This window comes from Melanostigma gelatinosum (genome assembly GCF_949748355.1).
Source record: "Melanostigma gelatinosum genome assembly, chromosome: 7".
NCBI lineage: Eukaryota > Metazoa > Chordata > Actinopteri > Perciformes > Zoarcidae > Melanostigma > Melanostigma gelatinosum.
Genome location: NC_136640.1, coordinates 19,364,345 through 19,384,982, shown reverse-complemented (window position 1 = coordinate 19,384,982; position 20,638 = coordinate 19,364,345). Strand labels below are relative to the sequence as shown.

Below are 20,638 nucleotides of genomic sequence, written 5' to 3'. Positions count from 1 at the left end.
ACCTCCATTGGCTTGTATCAGACAGAGGTATGGTAAAAATTACTAACGTTAAGAAAAGTTTTCCAAGTCTCTTTTACTCAGGTATCGATGGCTGTAACACAGGAAGCAACATCCTGGATCTCTTAGACAACAGAGACCAGAGGACCAGATGAGACGGATGGAGGACCACAGGACCATATTTTCTAAATATGTCTTTGTATTCGAAACATATTTCTGATGTAATTCAAAAATCTGACAATGTATGACAATTAATATACGATAAATATTGTGCAAGTGATCATTTTATCTTTAATTTTCATTTGACTCAAAGGCTGTTTTGATGAATTTAATATTACATGTTGAGGTAAATAAAATAGGGAACTTAATTAATTCATATAATTTATATGTACATTTATGAATATATATATGTATGTGTGTGAATGAAATAAGTTATTGATAAATACATTTTATTTACAAGTAAATTATTGAAAATTAGTTATTTAACACCAACTGATTTGATTATTAATTTAGAAAAATTATGGAAAATAACTGAATGAATTATTGAAAAACAGATTACAACTAAAACCTTTACAGTATATAACAGTCTATAATCTATAGACAATCTACAGTCTATAAATCATCAAAAAATGTAAATACGTCCAAGCAACAGTCAAAATTAAATATGCCTTTTTACAATCATGAAAAACAAAGAAAAACAGCTGGAACCAGTGGATGTTTAATGGTTTTACTTTAATTTCTTTAACAAATAATGGATTCTAAGAATATCTGACTATTATTTTCTGTTGATTGATATCGATATAGACAGATTAATAAATTGTTGGACAGAAACACGTTTGGGGTTTTACCTGGCAACCAATCAAAAACAAGTCTTTTCATGTCCATGCTATATTTGATGAGCAAAGACAAACACGATTAAGAATTATAAATCTTTTATTGTGCATGGATCCTTTGTAGATATCATGGCTATACAGATACACTTTAGATACAGATCTATGATTATACATTTTCGCATAACGAACATTTTAAAGTGATATGTCTGGTAGTATGTATAGTATAACAAATTTTCATTTTGGAATGTACGGTGTATGAGGTAACTGCAAACATTCAAATTACATAAAAATGGTCTATTTTTGTGCATATTTTACTCATTTTGTTGATCTCCCCAACCGAAGGCGGTCAGCCCAGGATGGAGAGGTGTTAAAATGGCACATGTTGCAATCGCTATCAAAAATAGTCATTTGATTTCTTTAAATGACGAGGAGAAGACATTTGCAGAATGCCTGAAGGACCAAATCATGTAATTATCCAAGATGTTTTTGCAAGGTACCTGTATTTCATTTTGACGGTTGCAAACAGCAGTTCTATGCCCCCAAAAAACCAGACAACACTAGACCCTACAGCCAGATGACCGCTGACACGTCAGCGTCAGAAATCTGTGACGAATACTTAACACACAGAGAAAAGGCAAATTTAGATTCACAGGAAGTACATGATATAAACACATTTTGTATTTGCCATTTGCGTTCCATGATTCATGAGTACTCAGGATTTATTATTTTCTCTGGAGAGTATTAACTTATATTACTTCAATATTATAAAAAAAATATACTTCACACATGTATGACCTGACGAAAAAAAAAAAAAAAAAAAGAAATCTGAAGAAATCACAATACAAAGAACTACTTTCCATTTCTCTCCCGATTACGTACGTTTACTAACATCAAATAAATGTTGCAAAAAAGAACCGCAAATAAAACACATTTTTAAGTTTACACTAAAACAAAAAAAACAAAAACATCAAAACTTAAGAGAAATTAAGAAAAATCTCCCGAGATTTCTTTCCTCTCCAATTAAGGCCTCTGAAACAACTGGTACTTACTTTTTCTATTTTTTTAATCCTCTGTTTTTGCTGAGATCAGCTGTTTCAGTGACACATTATGGGGTACTACAACTTTTAAAAACACAAGTAGGGTTGCACAATCTCAAAGTGTGTTCTATAAAATGCATCACGAGACCAAGACGCAGTCAGTCGAGGTTTTCTTTCACTAAGGTGCAAAAATCAATTACAGGAGGGGGGGGGGGGGGGGGAGAGACAAAATAAAACAAAACATACAGGTAAGCATACATTGTTTGTGCTGAACAACAATATTTCGGATTAAAGCAGCAGTATAACTATATGATAGTAAAAATAATTAGAATTCGCTGTGAGTTTGATTTTTGTTTGTTTTCTAACTTTATAGAGTTTTTTTTTTTTTTTTTTTTCTTCAAACTTACAGGTCCTTGTGTCGTCACTGTACAAAAATATACTAACATCTCTCCAGTCATTTTTGCATCCTTAAACATTCTGAACATCAAAAAGGTTGGAAAGTGCTAAAAGGACGCTTTATAGTGTGAACAAAGATTCTCTTTCCCCGTTTCTTCTCGCAGTAGAACCCTTAAACTCCAGCCGGGGGGGGTAAGACCCTTCATCTAGCCCTGAAGCCCTCCCAGCCGTGCACCTCTGTGGCACCGACTACATACAGTATACAAATCTGGACCCCCACCCACACTGTGCAAACACTGGCCCATCAGGTCCCGAGATCAAACGGCACAGAGGCTACAGACTCACCTACACTCTATTTTTGGAACACTATCAGAAAACGGTTTCATACGAGATACGTAAATGGAAATATAAATAATGACTATTTCTATACACATATATAGATATATATGTGTACAAGTACATGAGTCAAAGTGCCCCTCCCCAAAATAAACCATCTCCCTGCTCTTTCTTTTGCGCGGGAAGCTGATGCTGAAACAGAAATGTGAACTGAACAACAGATAGCACAAAGTTGGGACTGGGTGACAAGGAGTCACAGATACCAAATACGGTGTTACATCCTCAATTTCTAACTGCTATTGAGCAGGTACTCACCAGCCCTCCCTTCCTCTGCACCCCAATGCAGCGAACGCGATTTCTCTGTCGACAGCGGGGGGGACGACGACACACACACACACACACACACACACACACACAAAAAAAAAAAAAAAAAGGGTACAAAACGGAGAATACAAAACATAAAGAGAGGGAAAGAATAAAGCTATAACCCTGCAGCTGGGTGGTGCAAACTGCTTATTTAATGACAAAGTACTGGATGACAAAAGCGATGAGGATGGCGATGACGGCAAAAACCATGAGGAGGAGGAACGCGCACTGCTCGTCCGTCAAGCTCCGCCTGGCCCGGTTGGACTCCGTACCGGCCCTGGAGGCCGAGGCAGCCGCGCCGCCGCCCACCGCCACGTCGGTCCGCTGGGGAGAGAGGGTCACCGTGGGGCTGTAGGGCCCGCTCAGCTCAGGGGCGTCCTCGCACTGCCTGATGGCGCACACCCTGAAACGGTAGTCGCTGCTGGGCTGCAGGTTGTGGACGTGGAAAGACGTGGCAGAGCCTTTGTAGGCCTGCGGACGGGAGGGAAGAGCAGAAGAAGGGTGATTTCAAAAACGGAGACAAAAAGTGAAATGAAATTTCATTGTGGATGAATTATCGGTCTCTTTCTCATCTTTATTCACGATGTTCATGATAATATGTCACTGAGGGAATGCTATAATTAAGCTGCTTTAAGGACCTGGTGACAAATATTGGAGGAATTAGGTTTGTTGAATTTAATTTGCTGACAAAATGGTTTCCACTTTACTGCTTCTGCCTAATGGATTGCCTTGCAGCTCTCTAAGTGGCAAACATAATAGGGGGGAAAAAGCAGTTCTGCATCCCTCACTTACAGACTATTTTCTGATTTATTTTGCAGTCATGTTGTTTGTCACCGTGGATGAAGGGGGAAGCCATCTGCCTCTGCTGACACACCCACATCTTCAGACAACCTGGTTCTCTCTGATTGGTTGCTTTTAAATTGCGACAGTAAGCCTCAAATTGTATTAAACAAATTACTAGTTTACATTGCTTATAAATAAGGAATGTAGTAAAAAAAAAGCAGCCAATTCAAACTATCAGAAGTAAATATAAGTCCCTTATACAGCAGCCTGACGACACTAGTCTGTTCAGTTCAATCAAACTTCTATCTGGAGAAAATAACTGAATAATTCTGTCTCATACACGGCCTTCAGAGTCTCGGCCACCGGGACTGACAATAAGGATTGAAACAAAGTCATGCAGGATGGCAGCCACATATTTAAACTCCCTGATCCAATCGCCATGTATGATGTGGTGAGATTAGCATCAGCCTGCAGTGGCCATTACTCCAGGTTAACATGGCTGCAGGCCAATGAGAGGGATGAATGTGCTGGCAGGGGCTAGACACCTGTGACACCTCACAGATCAATGACCTTTGCATCATGGGCAATTTAAAGCCAGCGGTGACTGATGCCAACCGCCGCAAAGCCGCGGTGAAGACATTAAGGCCCCGGGGTCCATCTGTATCCTTATCGGCATTAAAAAAGGCCATTGTGATGAAAGTTAGGTCAGCCGCAGGTAAGGACATCAAATACAAAAGAGGGAGAACCAAACCTTCACACGGCAACATCAGTACCTGTTTAAACTCAGAGTTTCCCATCATGCACTGCAGGGTGTAAATGATCGGGTCCCCCTTCATGGGTGGCAGGGCCTCCCATGCGACTTCGCAGGAGTTGTCGTCCAGACGCTCCACTTTAGGGACTGGAGGTTGGAGGAAGAGAGCGCAGATGTGATTAAAAAGTAGTGCTGAAGACGGGAGACATGTGCAGTAAACTCAACATCCACCACTCGAAAACAAGAGATCCATCTGATCAAGAAGGGATTTCTAATGCGGAGGAATAGGAGGTTCTTTACTTCATGCATCATAATGTCAACACCATGAATGACACCAACATCTGCCGACAACAGCGCTTGTAAAGTTTGAAGTTGTATACGTGGTGCAGGTGAAGGGCAGCGCCACATTACTGCCACTGCGACGTGTGAAAGACACCATTTGGTTTGATGGCAGACGAAATAAACAGCAAACGTACTGTGAACAGTCGGTTTAAATCAGAGCTTTGGGAGTTTTTCTCTAAGTGCAGCTGCTCCAGAAACCTTTTGCTTTAATACTGGAGAGCTCACTTTCGATATGTGCACTGGCTCAGCTGATGAATAAAGAGTGACATCTAAGAACTATGAGCCACGCTCTTCTTTAGGTGGGTGGCATTTGAAGTGAAAACAGCAGCAGTAAGTGTTTGGTTTGAACGAGTGAAGAGCCCCGGTGCGGTAATCACGACAAAACACAGCAGCAGGGATTTTATTTGGCGTTATGATGTCGCGACGGTTTGTCCCGAATTCAAACGGTTCATGGTGGGGAGTCCACTTCACTGTGTGGGGAGACAAACATTGTTGAGTAACACCGCACTACTGCTTGAATCAAAAGACGTGCCGCTCTGAGAATAAAACCCACGTCCTCATTACTGACTTCAATGTGTCGGATCAAAGGGAGGCTTCTGCAAAGGCTGGTTGAGACCGGAGCACAGCGCCGAACGACTCGTGATGACAGCCGACAAGTGAATCTGGGGCTGCCGGGTCTTAATCAAATGCAAGTCAAACTCGGATCAACTGAGGTTAAACGCGGAGCACGCCTGCTGTCAGCAGCGAGTGTTTGTAAAGATAATAAGAGCTGATCTACACCGGGGGGTGGGGGGGGGGGGGGGGGGGGGGGAGAAACGGATATATGGAGAGAGATATAGAGGGAGATAGAGAGAAAGGACTGCCACTGTACCTTTCACAGGGGCCGGAGGAGAGCGTGGAGTGGTGAATGTGTAAACATTGGAGAAGGGCCCTTCGCCCGCCTCATTAAAGGCCTGGATGCGGAACATGTAAGAGGTAGACTCATTAAGCCTCTGGACTTTGTGTGTGTGGCATGGTCCTTTACACAAGGATAGAAATCTGCAATGACAGAAACATGGGGAAAGAGAAAGAGAGAGAGAGGATTTAATGAGCAAAACATGACAAAAAGCAAACGAGACGAACGACTCCTCAGTCAGGAAACATACAGAGTCGTAACACATCATCAGTCCCCGTCTCCCTGTAACGACACTCTGTCTGGAGCATTACTTTCTATGTGCCCCTCCTCGGTACAGTCATCGGAAGCTTTCGCTCAAACACCGGCCTCCTCTCTTATCGGGTTATCTCTCGTCAGGTCACTTCCTCTCGTCCTGACTAATGGGGCCACTGACCTGCCACTCTTGTCCCCCATCTGCAGCTGATACTGGAGGGCGTCTGAGGTGGCGGCTTTGGCTGGGCCGTCGCCCCACTTGAGCCTGAGGGTCTGGTGGCTGAAGGCGGTGCACTCCAGGCGGGGTGGCTGTGGGGGCAGGGGCTTCGTCTTCAGCTTGAAGGTATGACTAAAGGGGCCGGCTCCCAGGCTGTTCAGGGCTTGGATTCGGATCCTGAGGAGGAGGTCAAGGACATAAATGACCTGAGCACAAACACTGCAGGGACTGCCAAAGTGGCATAAAACGGCATTTTATTTCATTGGCAGATATTGATGTTCAGCCTCACATTTCATGTTGTTTCGGCAACACTCATCCTGAATAAAAGCTGAAAGTCAGCACTTTAATTCACTCTCATCCTTTAGTTTATTGCAACAATAAAAAACATGCCTCCACACTGCACTGCACAACTGTCACACCTCTGAGTGGACTTAAAACATAAACCTCATGTAATCAAACCAGTATTAGATACAACCCTGTGTGGATGACTTTATTAAAACACTAATCCACGGCGGACATTTAATTTAATTGTGTGTGTGTGTGTGTGTGTGTGTGTGTGTGTGTGTGTAATCAATTCGTAATGCAACACTTTGTAACCGCTGTGAGTTTGACGAGGAAGCACCGACCTGTAGCTGGTGTCGGGCTGCAGATGCTGGATGACGTGTTTGGTGACGGGACCGACAACAACGGGCTGGCGCTCGCCGAGGTCGATCAGGTAGGAAGTGATCTCGGAGCCGTGGTCGCACGGCGGGTCCCAGCTAACGCCCAGGCAGGTGGACGGGGAGTAGAGAGGCGGCGGCGGCGGCTGGGTACCGCCGTCCTCATCTTCCTCGTCTTCATCTGCGTCGTCTGCCGGGGTCTCGTAGCTTCGCAGCGCGGACTCCTTCAGCGCGTAGATGTTGCTGACGCCTGCGGGCACGGAGCAGGGCGTCTGGCACAACACCGCCTCGCTGAAGGGCCCCACGCCGGCCATATTCACAGCCTGCAGACAAACGAGACGGCTGATGAAGCAAACGTCTAGTCTCACTTGGGACAAGGAAGGACACGTGTAGTGCACATGTTTGAGCACAAGGTGGCATTCCAATGTAAACAGAACTGCTATGGGTCGAAAGTCCTAACGAGTGTATTGTTTTTATTCTCTGGCCAAACCATTAAGTGAAAAAAAGAAGACGACATTTTTGAAAAACTAGGACCATAAGGTTTATGTTTTTAATCTACGACTATGATGAAAGTCTGGTTGTATAGCTGGACCAGAGTGTGATATTTAGGAGTGGTCTGAGTTTGAGTACAACCTGTCTTGTAGTGGGGGAAATAATAAGCCACAAGTAACCAGTGTCTCCACCTTCTTCGGAGCACAAAAGTGTCGGCAAGAGTACAGCACGGTCTGAAATTTCAGCCTGAGCCAGACCCGAGGGACAGAGCCAGTGTTTTGAGGCCAGAGTCTCTCTGTTTTTGCTAAAACGCTGGCTCATTTGGTCACAGTCTAAAAATGCATTCAGTGCTACAGCACAATACAGACACAGTCTAACTCGCTGCACGATCATCATGATACGGTAACAAGTGAACCAACTGTAATTTAAGATTATAAACTGTGATCATTCAGCTCTTAGCAAGCATTAGTTAGCCAATCATAACCGGCAGGGACACACTGAATTAAACCTCTGCCAACCAATACAGCTGATCCTAAAAAAAAAAAATCATCATCTGCTACGCAGCTGCTTAATATATTCAAACTGACTCATCCCTTTGCACCGATGGGAGATTACGTCAAAAAGTTCACAAATGTTCTCCAATCAGCTAAGACCTCAAGGTAGGAATCTACAAAACCCCCAAATCTGGAGAAGGCCAACGAACCCCCCCCCCCCCCCCCCCCCCCCCGGATGAAAATTAGGCATAAAATAAATACAGTGTTTACTAGTGCTCACCTGTATCCTGCAGAAGTAATTGGTTGCAGGCAGCAGCCCCTTCATTTCGTGGCTGAGCCCTGGTCCACTGTGGCACACCTGCATGCTGCCCTCAGCAGCTCCCCACTCCAGACGAAACTCGGTCACCGGAGCTCCGTTGCAAGGTGGGGCCTGGAAGGCAAACACCGATGAGAATGGCGACCAGCACTTAACTTGATGACGCAGTTTCATCATAATGCAGCTATACAATTCATGTGTGTTCAGTGGAAGGGGAGCTAGTCTTACCTCCCAGCTCACAACAACACAGCTGGGGGATTTGCATGTGGTGGAAGGAGCCTTGCACTGCTCAGGGGCCCCGGGGCCGGTTGTAACCTCACAGCGCTCCGACAGAGGTCCAAACTATCCACACACAAAAACAAAAACAGTTTAATACATATCGTAATCGACTTTTTAAGATCAGATTTAGTGAGGGTTGAAAGCATGTAGCAGAAAAAGACAATTGCCCCGATACTGATGGATCAGCGCCGACGGGCTTTCTCACCCCGGCCTTGTTCGCTGCCTTGAGCCGGAAGCTGTAGGTTTTGCCGGGCATTAAGCCTCCCACAGAGCAGTCCAGCTCTGGACCCTGGTGAACCTCCCTGCTCTCCTCAGACTGCGGCCCACTCACTTCTACACTGTAGCAGGACACCGGGCTGCCTCCGTCTACATGAGGCGGACCTAGGAAATGTGTGCGTTTATAAAATCAATACACTTAAAAAAAAAAAAGGGCTTTCCAAGAAGGAATAACACACACACACACACACACACACACACACACACACACACACACACACACACACACACACACACACACACACACACACACACACACACACACACACACACACACACACACACACACACACACACACACACACACACACACACACACACACACACACACACACACACGGCAAAATAATACAAACTGCATCATCAAAACGCACTGCTTTGAGGTTGTTTGCTCGACAAACAAATGCATCAACAGCACCTAGAATGCATCCCACACAGATCTGAGTTGGGGAAGAATGACTCACCCCAGCGCAGTTGCACCTCCCTGGCTTTGGGCTTGCCCACCAGCCGAGGGGGCTGGCAGGGCCCTGGGGGCACCGCAAGAGTCTGGACCTGCAGGGTCTCCGACAGCTTGCAAGGGAAGACAACACACCAATTAAGACCCGGCGCAAATAACAAATTGACTCCTCTCTTCCCCTCCAACACAATCAAAACACAGTGGGCACAAATTGTCATTTTCAGACCAGAACGGAGAGAAATGCTAACGCGGCGTTTAAATAACACCGGCATGCAGAGCCCCGGATAAAGTTAGACGGATTGTCTGGCGAGAGAACAAATAGGTCTTCATCTTTTGTTTCCCCCACCAGACACAACTTTGCTGTGACAAAAGGCAAACATGTGAGTGTTATGTCACATTGTGCTGCACCAACAGTCACGGTTCTTCACAAGCCGCATCATGAATAAATGCATGCACCAACAGCTGATGAAGAAATTAATGACGAGCGTCTTTGAACTCGACTAATTAAGGAAAAACATCCTCTGACACATGCAGGGAGGGTTAATCGATTAGCGGGCTTTGTCTTGTTCTTACACACCAGGAAGCATCGTCTAATATCCCAACATAGGACACTGGCTGAATGACAATTTCCTATTAAAACTCAACAGAAATAGAGTGCCGATCTAGAATGATTCATGTAAAATTTATCAGAACAACCGAGGGATGTGGTGAGATTCATGGCTGCCCCCCCCCAGCAGTGTAAATTAAACTGTACAGCTACGTTGTTGTGGACCGCAGTAAGGCAAGAGTGTCTGTTTACATATCGTTTGTGTTTATGGAGTGATCCCTTTCAGTCAACTTAACAAAATACGTTGCCAATCAAATCTGTGTCACAGATTCTAATTTCCAGGATAATCTTGGTGAATTCATGTGCAGGATTTATTTCTACCTAAAAAATTGTAACTGATCAGCAAACTCTTAGACTCCTTGTGGCAAAACACAAGGCCGTGTGCGCGGCTGTGTGCGTACGTGTGCTGATGCTGAATGACTCACCGGGCTCTGCCCCCCCTCGCTCATGCAGTAAACTCTCGTCTGGTAAGAGCAGCCGGGCTTCAAGCCTTCACACACGTGCTCCACGGCTGGCCCCGAGTACACCAGCTCCCATGACAAGCCTGCAACACAAACGCATTGCAAATCATCTTTAATGAGGTAAATGAACTGATGCTTTTTAATGCCCAAAACACAATTTTCCCTTCAATTTAAAATTTTTTTATTATCAGCAACTTACCGCTTAAGCCCTCAGACAGCTCCACAACATACTTTGTGACTTCTGCTCCACCGTTATCTTTCGGCGGTTCTAAATTGCAAAACAAAAAAACTAAAATTATCAAACTGCACTTGCCAGCAAGCGTCCGTTTTCACTCATGCCATGTCTGGAATCAATTAATTGCAGTAAGATGTGTGCTGAAGCATATCAACAAACTATGAAATTTGGGGAGATAATAGAGGAACACGCTGCCTCTTAAAGCTTCCCAAACTCAGAATGAAATATTAAGTATTACAACTAATAAATGTAAATGTAGATGACTTGCAAACACTGAGGTTCTTTCAGCCTGAAACATTTATTCAGAAACTCATTTTGGTGGAAACGGAGAGAAATTTGACAATGATTTCGGAGCTGCAGACCAAGTACAGCAGCGAGCGATGCGTTTGACCAGTGAGGTGGAGGACTGATTCATGCTGGTGTCTGAATGAAGGGGAGAACTGTCAGTCATCTACTGTACGGACTACAGGGGGTGTCACCGGCCTCTAGCAGATTTACATATACAGTCAGGCAGAGCTCAATGAGAAGAGTGTAATTGTAAACTACATGTCAGACAGAGGAGTTTAGATAATTGGTAGGAAAAAGACTCACCCCAGGCTATCTTGAAGCTGTTGGGCAGGACTTTTCCTCTGATGATGGGCCTGCAGGGACTGCTGGGTCTGTCGGGGTTGGTGATGAACTCGACCACCTGGCTGGGGTTACTCTTCCCCTCAGAGTTGTACGCTGCCACCTGGAGGAATGGCAGGAAAGCAGGCAGTGAGGAGTTGTATTATTCCTCAGTTGGAATACTGTTCCACTGTTTGCATAGACTGTCGATGAGGGCAGTGAATAAAGGTCGTTACGTTTCCTGATGACAAGCCCCGACTAGACTCAGAGGAGCGTAATGGAGGCAGTACGCTCCCTGCTTGCGACGATAATGGCCACAGACAAACACCATAATATCCGAAGCCATTCGGCTCCTTAAATCTATACATAAAACTTAACAAAAGTGACACCAGACACCACAAGCAGTGCAATCAAAAAACGGAGCAATGAGCTTTACTACCATTTGCATTTTCAGCGCACATCTGCGATAATACGGAAATCTCTGTGAGCCTGCTGAGCACGGCTCATCCACTTACTGTACCAAGACAAACCGGCACAGCAGCCAGCCGCCCCTCACACTGCGCAACTGGATAATTGGAAATGAGGGAGGGAGGGAGTCTTGATAGTGACTAACACACATCTCTATCATTTGGGGCGAATGGTGGTCTGTTTGGCAAACACAATACCTTTCCGTCAGTATCATGTTGAGGAATTCTGTGGTGCCGCTTTTCACGGCTACACACGGGCGATAATATAGGACGTTATCAGCCTGATCCTTTAAAGCGTGTGCCGAATTTAGTGCCGTCTGGTGGAGAGGTTGCAGATTACAACAAACTGAATTCCCCTTCTGCTCACCCCGACCTTTCCAAGCGAGTTAGAGAACTACGGTGGCCTTCAAGGGGCCTCTCTAGAGCCAGCGTGTGGTTTGTCTGTTCTGGGCTACTGTAGAAACATGGTGGTGCAACACGGAGGACCCCGTGAGGAGGACACGCTCCCTATGTAGATATAAAGTGCTCACGGTAAGCTGACAAGAACAACGATTATACACCAACGAAAACAGTTAGAAATACGATCTTCCATTTCTGCTAATAGATCCCTCTAAATCCTACACACTGAACCCTTAAGACATTTATAACACAAATATTACATGATCATATCACAAGCACAACCCATAGTATGAACAACTCCCAAACGTGCTCTGAATATGCCAATGTCAGCCAGTCACAGGCAGAGTTCAAACCTTAAAGTACTTTTATTCTCAGCGCCTTAAGAGTGTTATGACTGTATATGCATGATGCATGAATGGCCTTACTGAGGACTGAACCGCAAACTCCGGCAGTGTTAGACTCACATTTCTAAGAGCACAGACTGATAATGTAATGAGATGTGTTGTGCTTTTTCCACTTCGTTGTAACAGAGTCAAACTCTGATTGCAGACATTCCACAGCCTTCTCAAAGCCAATTTTAAGACGTTCAACACCTTAACAAATGTACCTGGGACGGATCCCATGACTGAAAGCCAAAATCACATGCAGTTAGATGTAATATAGGCCTTCAATATACTGTAGATTATCTATTAATCTCTGCACACTTTATTCCCTTGAGTTCAAATAATCATCTCATTATCAGGAGCATCTAATGGTCTCTCTGTAACAGGTGACGGATGCCATTTAGTAAATAGTCAAACCTCCAGCAGAGCAATAATTTAGTAGAGAACGTCAGACAGAGATGAGGAAATGAAGGGAGGGTGAGAGAAGAAGAGAGCAACGCAGTGACATGGAGAGAAAGCCACTTGTCAGCCCATAAACTCAGGTCACAAAGCCACATTAGCTCAAACGCTTTGCTCGACTAGCTTTCTCATCGGGGCCAGGCATGTGATGAGCACTCCTGTTTATCCTGTCAGTTACCCACCGCCCCTGCTGGCAAAATCCTGCAAAAAAACAGATGAGTCATAGGGCCACTGTGGGCCTTGAGCACCATCCTGCGTGTAGTCGTCCCCACCACACACACACACACACACACACACACACACACCGCAGCTCAAATGCAAGCCGCGGATCACCGGCTTTGACTGCAAACATCACAGGATTCCCTTACCCTGAACTTGTACTTGGTACTCCTGTGGAGATTCCTGACGGTGCAGGAGAGCTCGTCGCCGTCGTAGCTTGGCTGGAAGCCATATCCCTGGGACAGAGAGACGAATGACAGAGGGAAGAATGAAAACAACCAAGTGAGCAATGACTTACAAGACAACCATTGTTGCACGCTAAATAAAGCGGTCTGCAGGTGACAAACGGCTACAGGGGAACGGTTTTTTTTCTGTGTTTTCCCTGGCAGGCGTTATGTCTGCAGGTAGCTGCTCGAGGCGGTGCAGACAGAAGTGACAGTAACTAGCTAGAAATGTCATAACTTTTTAGAGCAAACTTTTTTCAAGTGTTTTGATTTTTCTCTCTCCGGCTGGATTGAAATGAATAATGCCTGCACACACACACACACCAAGTAGCTACGCAAGAATGCACATCAACCAGGAAAAAAGTACGTCTGTTATTTATAGACTAGACTATGAATGTGAAAACTGTATATGTACTTTGTCAATAGCATAGATGTTTCACGCTGTCTGAAGATAGACTCAAGTCAGAGAGATAAACTTGGCAATTACTGCCCCCTAAAAAAGTGATGGCCCTGCAACTGCATAGAAGGGGAATGTGGAATATTTGACAGGAACAATTCAGTTGCAGATATTGCCGTGTCATTTGTGCATCTCAAGCTCAGATTTTTCGATTAAAAAAAAAAAGAAAAGAAAAAGAGCCTGCGAGACATACCGAGCCTTCCTCTTCCATCTCCAAAATATAGTAGATGTCATCCTCCTTGGGAGAGCTAGTGGGCCTCTGCCACTTCATACACAGCCAGGTCACCCCCGCCATCTCCAGCTCTGGAGGGAAGGGTGGCAATGGCACACTGCATGAGGTGAACAGGTCCACCACTTCACTGAACTCGCTGGGGAGGGCAGAGAGAGAGAGAGAGAGAGCGAGAGAGAGAGAGAGAGAGAGAGAGATAGAGAAAGAGAGACAGAGGATGGGAGAGAATGGGAGAAAGGGACAGGAGAGACAGAGTGAGAGACACACATGCACACACAGATGGAGACAGTGAATGGAGGAAACAGTAACATAAAAATGGACAACAGGGAGGGTGCCATCCAGGAAATAAAATCGAGCTTGATCTGGAGTGCCTACCTTACTCCCATGTCATTTTTAGCTGCAAGGCGGAAGGAGTATCTTGAAGCTGGGGAAAGCTTGGTCACTCTGTACTGCTTCTGAGGGCCGTAGTAGCACTGCTCATACATCCCAGTGCCCTTACCCTGCAGACAACAACCCTTTCAATACGAAGTAACTTGGAATCTTAGTGGCACATAAAACACGCGGGTGCTGTGCAGTGATCAACATTTCCTTCATGACTAAACAATTACCTCATCCCATTCAAGAGTGTAGTTTTGGATTTTGGAGCCGCTGTCGCACGGAGCCTGTAGACAAACCGTGCATTGAGTGATTATTACATCTCAAATCAGACACATGCAGAAAACACACATACCACTAATACCCAGTCATTACTTTGACTTTAAATGTGAGCACACGGAGCCAAACTCAAATGTTTGAATGGCTTGAGTCACACCGCACTTCATTTAAAATCTTGTGCGAAACATTTCTCATTACTGCCGCTAATTACGAAGAAGCCATTGTCAGGCCATGCTCATAACAAATAACGTGCATCCAGGTGTGCGCACTCTTCTATGTTTTAATTAAATCAGTGAAGTTTGCTGAGCATGCACGATTTGTTCTTGCAGAGCCTCGCTTAACTCTCACACATTGACACGCACACCTGGGAGGTGATCTGCGTAACCGCTGCCTTTAACTGCTAGCAATTGAGCAACTTTAATGACGCCACAGAAGGTAAACACACTGATGGGGCGGTTGAAGAAGGGGAGACTGATTCTGAAACACCTTTTCATGTGTGGCAGGTATCAACTACACAACAAGATTAAAGGCGCTTTGACTACCAATTAGCAAAAACATTTTATTTCACCTGTGCAGACAAGAGATCGTGGTCTAAATGTTTCCTTAATCTGTTGCTTGCTTTCTGTCACGTCTATACGGCTGCTAATTGTGAAGGACCCGCCCCCGACACTGTTGGTTTCTGGGAGATTACCTTCCACTGGAGTACCAGTGTGTTCTTGGTCCCACTGGCCTTCCTGGGAGCGTTGGGCGGATCTGGCTCACAGCTTGAAGTGGTGAAGCTCACAGCCTCCGACGGGCTTCCCTGTAAACAGTTACACATAGCCTGGACCCTGAGGAAAGACGAGGAACGCGGTTACAGCATGTTCCGCCGAGCGTTAACGCCGTAGTTCAAACAGAAGCAGGCAGTAGGTTACGCCTACCTGACATGATACTCTGTTGCTGGTCGAAGGTCTTCTAAAGTAGCACTTAGTTCTTCCCCGCTGGTCAAAAACAAAAACAAAACATTCTTTAGTGTTGTTTCAAATCTGTGTCTGTGTAAAATGCTGTTAGAGAAGTTGGTATTGAATCTCGTAGCATCTCGCTACTCACGCTCACCAGTACATGCTGTTGTACTTCCCATCTTTGCCGCTGAATGAGACGGAGACTTCGTAGCCGAGGGGCTCCGGGGGGCTCCGGTCGTCCTCTACACTTCCGTTCTCACTCTCTGGCCTGGTGGGCGCGACCCAGCTCGCTACTGCTGCTCTGGCCTGGATGTCTGATACCTATCGTGCGAAGGTTTAAAACCATCAAACCAAACCAGAGCATGGAAAGAGAGCTTTTTGTCCCTCTAACCACGGCAAAATAAACTCACTTTTCTAAATTGTACCACCCTAAACCAGAGTCCAAAGAGGGGTCGCGTGTTGTGTATCAAGTTTCTAAGAAAATGTAGGATTCTTAATTATCCCAAAACCAACACAAAAATCACATTGCCGGGTCGTGGAAAAGAGACGGGACTCAAAATATTCGAGCCGATACCACTCTGGGAAAGGTTTTCAGCACTTGGCAGGGATGTGTTGTGCAACACAGATTCATATGTGGAAGAACTCAATCAGGTCACGTCTGTTCCACCTCCTCCCCTCTGCCCTAGGGGGCCACCTTACTCCCTCACTTCACACAGTGTGATTCTTAGCAGTTTGGCAGCAAAAATCAGAAGCTTCCCTTAGACATCCTCCCTTAACCTGATCAATCATCTTTACGATAGGTTTGGTTTGCTCCTTTTACAAAGAGTTCAGACCTTAGCGACAGTGTATGACAAATCCCATCTTATACGAGGTCAAGGAAATCCTATTTGTAGTTAAAACAGCTATGCTCCTCTTCGGTTTATCCTCATTGCTTCCCTGCATCATTATACCACTGGTTATTTCAGAGAATAAGACAAAGGGGACTTTGGCATACATGTGTCTTTCCATCCGATTATTTCATTTGGCCAAAAAGTAATCGTGATCGTCATCTGTAAGCACACTACCGTGAAGACGTGAGAGCTAAGCAACTGTTTCGCAAAGAGCTCAGAGCTTTTAGGAGACGCTAGCATCGTTGTTTGGTGGCACATGTGGGAATAGAAATACTCACATGGATGCTAGTCAGCACGCCTGACTCCATTAGCACGATGTCAGCAAGAATCCATCATGGATGTTAATACAGTGTTTAATGACGCAATGCATTCGCATCATTACGGGTTCTCGTAAACACTGCGCTAATAGCGTCACACAACATCATCCAAATTTCATTGCTAAGATAAAAAGGAAGATATCAGGAGTGAATACGAACCACTGGGGTACTGATGGTGCTCAATAATGCTTGCAGGGCCAGAGCTTCCTCATCCAGCTCTGAGAAGAGAAATACAAGCGAATATGGATTAAAAAAAACAGCCCCGTCTTCATGAAATTAAGGATTGTGATAAATAACATGCCGGGTTCCATCTATACCAACCATCTGAACCAACACAGAGAACATTTCAGTGCATCTACAATGAATCAAAAGGAAATGTAAGGTTTTATTGATAGTCGTTCAAATTCAAAGCTCTGCAAAATCGTTAGAATAATTGACACAATCCTGAGAGGGTTGCTGCCACAGTTATACTAATTTACAAGTTCACAAACTAGCTTAGTTACAGCTGTATGCCCGCCTCTAATAGAATGCAAAAGACAGCAGGATTTTGAGCATCCTATTCCAATTTTGCCGTAGATTGCTCGTGTTTCTACATTTCTTGAAACCTTCATGAGGTGAAATTATTTTTTCCCCTCCACTGTCAAAAGCTGTATTAAACGCCACGATTAATGAGCAGAGTTCACGCAATCAAGAATAACACTGGCCGTGTTGCTAATCCCTCACTGCCACCAGCTGCAGCGGCTAATGAGGCACTATTCTCAGCACCTCAACACAACGCACTGATCGCACATCGCATCCGGAAAACACTGCGAGTGCTTTACGTCAGATTGTGAACCTGGACAAACCTCCACACTTTAACCTCCTCACCTCCTGGCTCTCCATTTTTGCCCCTGCCTGTCTGCTTGTCGGGGCCGGCCACAGCGTGGCTGAGCTGCCCTGGCTCCGCCTCCGGCCCCTTCCCTCCGACGCCGTTGTGAATGTCCACTGTCGGGAGGCTGCTGCAGGTCTTCTGTGGCGAAGGCGGAGGGCTGTCCTTCACCTGCCCCCCTCCCCCTCCTCCTCCTCCTCTACCACCACCCTGACGGTCCTTCAGTTTCTTCTGCAGACGCTCGTACGTTTTGCTAGTTCTGTCGTCTCTGTGAACAAACGGCGGGCGTCCGTGTTGGGAGTGAGAATCTGTAGAGACTGAAGGGGCAAAAAAAGACAAGATTTGAGAGTTTGTATAGACTCAGACAGGAACACAATAAAGACCTGTCTCGCCGCATAAAGAGTCTGAAGGACTTAGCAGTTTGACTCAGGCCTTGATTGTAAAAACTCGTCTAACATAACAATACAGCCCGGACACCGCTGGCTCCAACTCACCCTGCTCTGAGTAGATGTGGGCTGGATGGTACTGGGAGATGTACTGGGAGTTCATGTCGCCCACGCCGCCCGCCATGCCCGTGTACAGGTGGGGTGGCAGGGGCATCATGGCAGGGTGTGGAATGAAGGCAGGCAGGTGGGCATGGGGCGGAGGGTGGTGGAGAGGGGAGTGGCCCCCTGGGTGGAACTCTGGTTGCTGAGGTAAAACCAGAACCCGCCGCACTCCGTTCTCTTCGATGATCTGAAGAGGAGACACACAAACACACGCACGCGGTATCAAAGCCGCTCCGAGGTCGACCAGATGCCAGTCGGAAACACTGCGCTGGAAATAGTTCAGAATAAATACCTGTGAAACGTATCCAGGAGGCACATAGATTGGAGGCACTGAACCATTTGGAGACATCATGGGAACCTGAGCAGGACCTGTGAAGCAGGAAGGAGCGAGATCAAACACGTTCCCCGGGGGAAAACAGCTGTTTCATCTGTGGGCGATGTGTTGAAAGTAGTGGTGCGCAGGCCCCAGTCTGACTGGAATCATCAAAGCTCTAGCCTGGGCCCCAACTAACAAATGTCTTCATAACAAATAGGGATGCACTATATTGGATTTTTGCTGTTATCCAATATTTCCAGCAAATTTTGGCCGATTGCCAATACCGTTAATCGCACAGACTTATTTTTCAAGTCTGTCCTGTAGTGGAATAAACATATCATGTCTACGGTTATCACTGGCCATAACACAACTACGGTAATTTACATGTAAACGTATTTATGTTTATGTAACACTTCAGTCTCCGTCATATCGGTGGAAAAGTTAATTTCATTGTAAGGCCTTTCTCCGACGATACCGATGACGTGCGGATATCATCTTGCATCCCTAATACCAACTTGTTTATGCCCAAATAAATGTGTTTCATTAACATAAACAGAGCTCCGTTGAAGCTCACACCAACATTTGAGAGTGTTGTTGAAAATGTGGCTCAACATAGCAGTTGCATGATTAACAAACTGTCAGCTTCAAATATTTCACAAACCATCAGCTTAGTACTGCAGCTTACTCTAAAAACTACCAGTACTACTACCAGTACTACCCAGAAGTCTCAGTGGCTCTGGGGAAGCACCAGAACTGTCAGATCAGAATAAATCAATACATCCAAAATACATCTTTGTTGACTTCTCCCTTAATGTTTTTATAGACGGCCCCGTCAGACAGTGCTTTTGACTTTGTAATCAAAACTTGTAAGTTTCTTCCGACTGCCTTAAACAGTCTTAAACAGTCTTAAACACAGATAATAAATGGACTTTATATTATATTTCTGGATATCTGGACAACCATAATAACTCCTCCCAGCTTGCCACCTTTGGCATATAACACTTGTCAGGTTTTCGCCAGAGGCAAATTCAGTACGGGAACAATCCCGACAGTCCATTCACTCTTCTAAACCAGCTGTATTTTCAATGACTATTTCATTTTTTTAAAAGGCAAAGAATGGCTTTTTTTCTTCTCTTTTTTGTTTTAATACTGGCAAACGCAAGAAGGCCACTTTATAAAAGTGCTGAGAAAGACCAAAGTTCCCTGCATGGCTCTGTTGTAGGGGCCAGTGCGGCGGCTTAGCTCAGCTCAGAGAAGTGACAGCTCAGCAGAAAGCCTGAGCGGGAGAGAGAGGGACCTCTGTGCCAAGTTTGCACATTTCTCTTCTTACAGACCTAAGACGTAAACACTGGGGCCCCAACGCCAGATGTCATGCAGGAGAGCAAAAAGGGATCCACAACACGTACTGACCTCCCAGCAGCCCGCCTGAGGAAGAGTGTCTCTTCATTTTGACGAAGCTGCCGTGAGCAGAGAGAAGACACTTCTAAATGAGCAGCCATACTGGGCCAACGACCAGAGGCTGGCTTTGTAATGACACATTTAAAACGTCTAGTAGCACCTCCCCAGGTGCTGAAGTCCAGGCTCCACCTCTCTCCAAGTGTTGGAATAAGGACGTTTCCAGATAAGCGCATACAGTTTTCCCTTTTTATTTATGTAAACGTCTTTTTGGAGGTGGAAGTTTGTGGTGCTGTTGGTTTGTAATGTGTAAATGTTGTGTATGATGTAGCACCGTTCAGCAGCTGGATAAACACCCTCCTAATGATCATACAGTTTACTGTAGGGCGGTTGCATTCATTTTAGCGCAGTGTACCTAATAAACTGACAACCGAGTTTACACCTGAACACGTAACAACTCGGGTACAGAGTTTACTGCTGCACTCAATGCTCAACAATGTCACACGCTATGTTTGCAAGGCAATAGAGCCGGTTGGATTTTTAACACTACACTCATTCCTTATATGCTTCAATGTTGCCGAGCACTGAGCAAATAAGGAAGACGTGGTACAGTGGATGAACGCTACCAGATCCACAGTGCAGTGGTTGGCATCAGTGATCCTGTGAATTTCCCCACAGCATGACTAATAAAGGATTATCTTATCTTATTGGTCAATTTGTGAATAAGGTGGACAGAGCTGACCTGAAGTGAACAGAAAAAATTGAGTTACTTCAAGTACTTTATC

At 45.3% G+C, this 20,638-nt stretch overlaps 1 protein-coding gene across 1 annotated transcript in view; it reads right to left on the bottom strand.

Moving 5' to 3' along the window:
- Positions 1–912: 912 nt before the first annotated feature.
- fndc3a (fibronectin type III domain containing 3A) overlaps positions 913–20,638 on the bottom strand; it is a 40,702-nt gene continuing 20,976 nt past the window's right edge. The window contains exons 4-26 of the mRNA XM_079271826.1: positions 18,435–18,511; positions 18,089–18,329; positions 17,594–17,911; positions 16,886–16,944; positions 15,674–15,840; positions 15,499–15,558; positions 15,270–15,408; positions 14,533–14,586; positions 14,300–14,424; positions 13,889–14,063; positions 13,164–13,250; positions 11,073–11,211; positions 10,446–10,514; positions 10,211–10,329; positions 9,186–9,291; positions 8,651–8,826; positions 8,395–8,508; positions 8,131–8,280; positions 6,832–7,187; positions 6,170–6,382; positions 5,713–5,879; positions 4,522–4,646; positions 913–3,436 (exon numbers count right to left, since the gene is read on the bottom strand). Of these exons, the coding sequence (XP_079127952.1) occupies positions 3,113–3,436; positions 4,522–4,646; positions 5,713–5,879; positions 6,170–6,382; positions 6,832–7,187; positions 8,131–8,280; positions 8,395–8,508; positions 8,651–8,826; positions 9,186–9,291; positions 10,211–10,329; positions 10,446–10,514; positions 11,073–11,211; positions 13,164–13,250; positions 13,889–14,063; positions 14,300–14,424; positions 14,533–14,586; positions 15,270–15,408; positions 15,499–15,558; positions 15,674–15,840; positions 16,886–16,944; positions 17,594–17,911; positions 18,089–18,329; positions 18,435–18,511 (3,560 nt within the window). The 3' untranslated portion in view covers positions 913–3,112. The remainder of the gene's footprint in view (positions 3,437–4,521; positions 4,647–5,712; positions 5,880–6,169; positions 6,383–6,831; positions 7,188–8,130; positions 8,281–8,394; positions 8,509–8,650; positions 8,827–9,185; positions 9,292–10,210; positions 10,330–10,445; positions 10,515–11,072; positions 11,212–13,163; positions 13,251–13,888; positions 14,064–14,299; positions 14,425–14,532; positions 14,587–15,269; positions 15,409–15,498; positions 15,559–15,673; positions 15,841–16,885; positions 16,945–17,593; positions 17,912–18,088; positions 18,330–18,434; positions 18,512–20,638) is intronic.